This window comes from Nanorana parkeri, unplaced genomic scaffold (assembly GCF_000935625.1).
Source record: "Nanorana parkeri isolate BGI_ZX_2015 unplaced genomic scaffold, ASM93562v1 scaffold3, whole genome shotgun sequence".
In the NCBI taxonomy this organism is placed as follows: Eukaryota; Metazoa; Chordata; class Amphibia; order Anura; family Dicroglossidae; genus Nanorana; species Nanorana parkeri.
This window is the reverse complement of record NW_017306271.1, coordinates 1,419,361-1,425,782: the sequence shown is the minus strand read 5'-3', so window position 1 is coordinate 1,425,782 and position 6,422 is coordinate 1,419,361. Positions and strand designations below refer to the sequence as shown.

The window sequence follows — 6,422 nt, the reverse complement described above, 5'->3', positions numbered from 1 at the left end:
TGAGGTATGTGACGTCATGCGCCCCGCCTCGAGGATGGTGGAGCGCATGCGCAGAATGCGCTGGTGACCAAATCCAAAATAGCATAAAAATGTGTTTCGTTTGACGAAACTAATGAAAACATTTTTAGTTTCCGTTCATTTCGTCCGAAACAAATTTTTAGTGTTTGCACAGATGGGAGGGGGGGTTGTTTACCTTTTTATTATTAATTTTTTTCACTGTTCGGGGGGCTTTGGGGAAATATCAGAGGTCTAAACAGACCCCTAACATTTCCCTTTCGAAATAGAAAAAGAGATTGAGGACACAGAATCCTCTGCCCATGCAGGCGGGGAGAGCAGTGGGGATCCGAGGAGAAGCTGGAGCCTGTGCCGCTCCTCTCCTTCCTGCCGAGCCGTGGCTGTGTTGGCCGCCTGGTGCCCCTGTTGCCAATGGCGCCAGCGGGTGCCTCACTCGCCCCATGGTAGCTACAGCCCTGGGTGGGGGGTTTGGGTAGTTTAGAAAAAGACAACTGGGTAGGGCTGACACCTCCAAGTACACAAAAATGCTGTGTGTTGTCAGCCCGACAGTAGGACTTAGGAACTGAGTGCATTTCTGGCGGGGCAACATGCATTTTTCAGTAGTTGTAGGGTCTTTGAATGAATAAAACATTGGGAAACGTGCATGAATTGCAGAAATGTACTGCATTCATTTTTTTTTCTTGACATATACTTTAACATGTAACACAGATGAATCCCAGGTTCTCTAATCTGCCTGATCAATGACCTCTCCTCCCGAGAATGGTTGGCAGGTGGTCATCTATCTCACCCTATATATATTAAATTATTCCCAGATATGACTGAAAACAGTCATCTCACGTCTCTGGGCAGTTTCAGAGTGCCCATGATCTTCTTCTATTCATACGGTAAACAGCCAGCCTGGATAACAATCTTATCATGCCTATGGGCCCCTTTAGCCCCACAGTGTATTGTGTTTCAGATGTATTAAAATTCATGTTATTCCCAAAACAGAAGGCTAACCCAAAGGTCTAGTGCAGAGATATGTCCAAAGATATCCAACTTGTTTTTACTTGAATACTTCAACCAGACGCCACCTGCCCATAATTCCGATCTGTCCCTGGGGCAACAAGTTCTATGCCAACGTGCACAAAAATCATCCAACTACTTACGCCATGCAACCATTCTCCTTGTCTGAGAAACTATGCATCTCTTCCTCTTTAGACAAAAGCAATATCCTGAGGTGTTTAAAAGATTGCTGTGCAGTGACAGAGGTTAAGCAGCTATTAAAAGGGATCCATCCACAGGCAATTTCCACCTACATGTAGCAGATGCCAGATTAATGGCCCATCTTTATTGCCATGAGAAATGGCATACTTTGTGCCTTCCCCAAATGAAAGAGCAGTTGATTTTATTATTTTTATATTATGGCGAGATTAACGCGTCTGGCTCCTGGATCACACACAGTTGTGCGGCGCGGTGGGTTGAGGTATCTTTAGCGACGCAAGCCAATAATCTTGTTTAAAAATAGCAAAACCTGAATAATGCAGCAGGAGAAAGAGGTTCCCGAGTTGTACAATATCTAAAGAATGTGAAGATGTTAATCTAATCTCCTAAATACTCAATAATGAAAGGCTTTATGGCGTTGTTCTGCGAACAGCACGAACTGAATCTGCTGAAACAGGAAAAAAGCAAGGATAATATATAACAAATTATGGCTGGCGAACACACAGGGCTGGACAAATTAACTGGGGGATTCAGCAACCACCAGGCACTCCCAGTGGGGATTTCCAATTTAGAAAAAAATCTACTGTAACTGTAGTAAAATAGTAACTTTCACAGGTGCCTCGAAAACAACAATCTGACCCTCGTCCACGGGGGGAAATTATTAGAAGGCACTCATGTGCCTGTACTGAAACAAGGTAGCTAAAGTCAATTTTCTTTATATTCTGGATAGGCTATGGAAGGGTTAAGACCCCTGTTAGTTCTGGTTTAACAACAAAGAAGGTTGGAAGTGAGAAAACAAGGAGTGGATAGGGAAGGAAACTTACGTTTGCAGCCCTGGGTCACCCCTTCTTGCTTCCAGGTAACTGTAATGCAAAACGTCCAAGTGTCTGCAAAGGTGAAGAGACATCCCCCCACTCTGGAAAGTAAAGGGCGCAGAGGCTGGCTGGCCTGAGGATTCAGCAGACTTGTAATGCCAGACTTTATGGATAGTAAGGGAGCAAAGCTTGGAAAGCCTCATTGTTAAAGTGCAGGGAGTTGATAAATGAAATGGTTCAAAGAGGGAGACAACTTTGCAGACCTGACAGAGCCAAAAAGGACTTTGGGGAGGGGAAAGAGTCTAACAGTAGAGGCTAGCATGACTCCAGGCTGCAGACATCCGCATCATCAGTAGGAGTGCCCCCCACCTATTAGTACAAAGTGAGCTGGGGCCTGGGGCACAATCAGCCCCCCACCTATTAGTACATAGTGAGCAGGGGCATAATCAGACATGTTGCAGCCATAGGACGGTTAGGCCCACAAAATCCAGAGAGCTGTTAGAAAGTGAAGGTTGGATGGTCAGAGGTGACAGAGGTAAAGCCAATGTAGGCGGGCAGCAGGATCAAAGCGTTTTAGTGGACGGGCTAGTGTGAACGAACCCTAACACATTGAAATAAGGATTCTCATTTTAGAAAATAAGTGACAGACATTTTCAATTACCGTATTTTGCGGTCCATAAGACGCACCGGACCATAGGACGCAGGGAGGTCCGGCGTGCCTTATGGAGCACTCGACAGACTGTAGCTTCTGACACAGCTTCTATGACAGAAGCTGTGACAGAAGCTGCAGTTAGTGACCGCTGAGACAGGTGGCGCTGTGATTACAGCGCCACGGTCTCAGTGATCACACAGAGCAGACGAAGAAAGTCTGTTCTACGTCTGCTCTATGGTGATCTCCATCGTCGCCGCTGCTCGGTTTTAATACGAGTGATCTCATTAGATCACTCGTATTAAACGAGCAGTGGCTCCTACTGCTGAATACGATCGCCGCCGCCGCTGCTCGGCTTTAATACGAGTGATCTCATTAGATCACTCGTATTAAACGAGCAGTGGCTCCTACTACTCGCCCGGCGCCCAAAACTGCATGTCTCGGGCGTCGGGATTCGCTCCATAAGACGCAGGCACATTTTCCCCCTCCTTTTGGGGGGGAAAAAAGTGCGTCTTATGGAGCGAAAAATACGGTAGGTCCAATGAAATATGAAAATTACTGTTCCGTGGCTAAACAAATACCCTTATCCTTGTCAGCTTTATAAACTGAGCCTATAGTAACCTCACTGTGTACATATCCTCACTACCCACTCTGTGGGCTGTCAATTCCAACAACTTGCCAATTTCCTCCACCCGTACAAGCAAGTTAGAATACTGGGTGGCAGATGGAATTTGCAATTTGAAACCCACCTAAAATAATATACAACAACAATGTGCTTATGCTAATTCATGATAGACTCATGACAGCGAAAGATGACAGAGGTTCATCCAATCATGACAAGGCTTATGCAAGAATCTAAATATTCACTCTTAAATTCTTATAAATGTGCAGGCATGTAAATGAAAGATTTACATCTGACCTTTATTGAGCTGTACTTTGTACAAGTCTAGCTGATTAGCTTAAGAATAAGGGCCAGAGGTCTATTGAAGCCATGCATTGTGGTTCGCCACATCAGAAAAAAAAGTGCATTTGCATTTAACCTGTCAAGCGCCAAACACGGGTGAAGGCCCCCTTAAAGTGTACTTCCACTTTCACAGGCAAAACTGAGAAAACCCTGACTATATGTTTGTTATGTCTTCTTATTTACACTTCATATCTAAAAATAATTAAAAAAATATATTTCTTACCTTTTAGATATCTCTATGTAGCAGGCCTTTGCTAGCTTCTCTCTCAAATTCAGCAACAGGAAACTCTGACTGTTCTAATAGAAAGACTGAGCTCCCCCTCATTAACATACTATGAAAGAAGCCAAGCTTCTAGATCTTTAACCCTTAGTTAGGACAGGCGGTGTTCAAATATAGTTTACAACTGATAATGACATTTGCCAGCACAGTACAGACAGGGTTAATTACGGCAAATATAACTTCCCAGCCCCACACTTAGAAGAAGAAAACTTCAGCTTTGGAGTTTTTAGTTTTTTTTTAAAAGGGTGTAAAAGGTAAGCAACATTTTTTAAATAGTGTTTTAATGTTATTCTATGTGAATGGGAACATGTGACAAATACAGTATAAAGAAGGTATTGTTTCTCTTTGGCTGCAAAAGTGGAAATACCATTAAAACCACAAGAATAAATGTGGACTGTTGACCTCAGTCAAGTGATTGTTAGTCCCTACTGTCTGTCACTTTCACTTGTTAGATTGGTCTTCATGTAAAGGTGACTAGGAATATAAAGGTATATAAGCATAAGGAATTATTGCGATACACGACGCGCGGCTGTGTTCGGAAGCATGGACGGAATCGTGGCGGGAAACCGCGCGATCCGTCTGGTGCGACAGGGGTGCCATTAGAAAAAAATATCACCCACAGCGCGATCGGTTCACACCTTGGCGACTCCTGACTGCGCGGCAATCGTGAGGGGTCCCATAGGTGTGCACCGGTCCTTAAGTGGAATGTAAACAAAGCCTTACCGCCTCTTGATCATAAACAGGGAGGGGGAGCAGTCAGTGACAGCTTGGTCACTGTGCTGGAAGAGTGCTAGTGAGCACGGTCTCAGCACAGAACACTGGGCCCGCTCAGGCATATATGTGTACCACCAGAGTTAAGGCCCACACAGCACAAGGATGCATATGTGCATTATGCCAGCAGGAAGGTGTTAGGCTGGGTTCACACCTAGGCAACAGCATTTTTGCACGTTTTTGTGCATGTTTTTTGTGTGTTTTTGTGCACGTTTTATGCACATAAACCAAATTGCGCGTTTTTGTGAGCAAATGTGCAAAAACACAGCAAACACGCGTTTTCAAGCATTTCCTATTGAGTCTATGGGGCTTAAACAAGCTGTAATATCCCCCAAAAACAAAAAGCTCATGTACTTTCTCCAGGGACAGGTGTTTTGCTTATTGCGACAAAATGCTTAGATGTAAATAGGGCCATAGAAATGAATGGGAATTTTTGGGGGCATATTTTTTTGCGTTTTTTAGGGCAGAAGAAGCGCTACAAAATGCTCAGTGTGAACCGGGCCTAAAAGGATAAAAGAGTTTTTCTTGAACATTTCTAACTTCAGCAGCAACTGTCACACTTCAAGTGACCTCTGAACCCTTACTCAGGCTCAAATTAAGCACATTCAGATTCTCAGCTAATCCCAAACGTAACAGGTTCTCTTTAAGTTAATGCCTTTTTGTATGTACACTAGTATCTAATGAGGTTAATTAAGCTTATTATACCGAGACAGGCAAATTAAACTCTGTTACATACTATATAAATAAGAGTGTGTTACCCATAAAAAGAAAGATAAAAATGCATTACCTTCCTAACATAAGACACGGCATCTTCTTCAGTGTATACTTCTGCACTGACTCCTCCTCTCCTGCGTCTGGCCTTAACCACCGGATTTGGAGGTGGAGGGGAGATGTCATCATCATGAGAGTCTGACTGGGAGTTTGACTTCTGCTGAGCCAATATCTGTTTGCATTCTTCCTGTAAATACAGAATGAGAAGGTTGGGATTACAAACTCATTGTTAGAACCAAAAAGTTAAATTATGGGAGGAAATTCGAATAGCTTCCACTCAGGACAAAAATTCTATTGCAGCATCAACTATGAAATTCTTGTATGTTTCTTAAAAACACTCACACTTATATTTGCAGCATTAAGCATATCAATTCCACAAAAAATAAATGACGGGTGTCAAATGATATGGGAACTACTAGTGCCAAGTATATACAGACACAGAACATGCACATGTACACACACATATATACATATGTTGGACCTGTGACTTTATTCAACCTTACCTATGTAAATGTGCCATTGTAGGTTCAAATTGATACATTGTTAAGCTGTGATACAATGAATGGAGATTGCTGTGCACACAAAGAGCAACACACAACACAACACACTTCCTCTGAAATATGTTTTTGCCTTCAGTCACACATTAGTGTAGATACGCGACTCAAGGTGCAAAACCCAAATAGCAACGCATTCCTATGGGGCTCGTTCATACCTGCACAAAAACACGCAAAGCGGGGAAAAAGGACGTGCACAATTTTCTGGCCGATTTCAGCGTGTTCTGTCCCCCCCTATAGTTTATTAAAAGTGCGCATTTTTTGCACGCATTCGAATGCACGTAAAAATATGCTGAATTTGAAACGGGGATGTGTGAATGGAGCCTTAGTACTAACCTGTGATGTGTATGCAGAGGCGTAACTAGAAACCCCAGGGCCCTGGTGCAAGAAACCATTGAGG

General features: G+C 43.4%; 1 protein-coding gene across 5 annotated transcripts in view; it reads right to left on the bottom strand.

Moving 5' to 3' along the window:
* PRKAR1B (protein kinase cAMP-dependent type I regulatory subunit beta) overlaps nucleotides 1-6,422 on the bottom strand; it is a 201,186-nt gene that overhangs the window by 166,493 nt on the left and 28,271 nt on the right. For all 5 annotated transcript variants that reach the window (XM_018566412.1, XM_018566487.1, XM_018566565.1 and 2 more), the window contains one exon: nucleotides 5,485-5,655. In XM_018566412.1, the coding sequence (XP_018421914.1) occupies nucleotides 5,485-5,655 (171 nt within the window). The remainder of the gene's footprint in view (nucleotides 1-5,484; nucleotides 5,656-6,422) is intronic.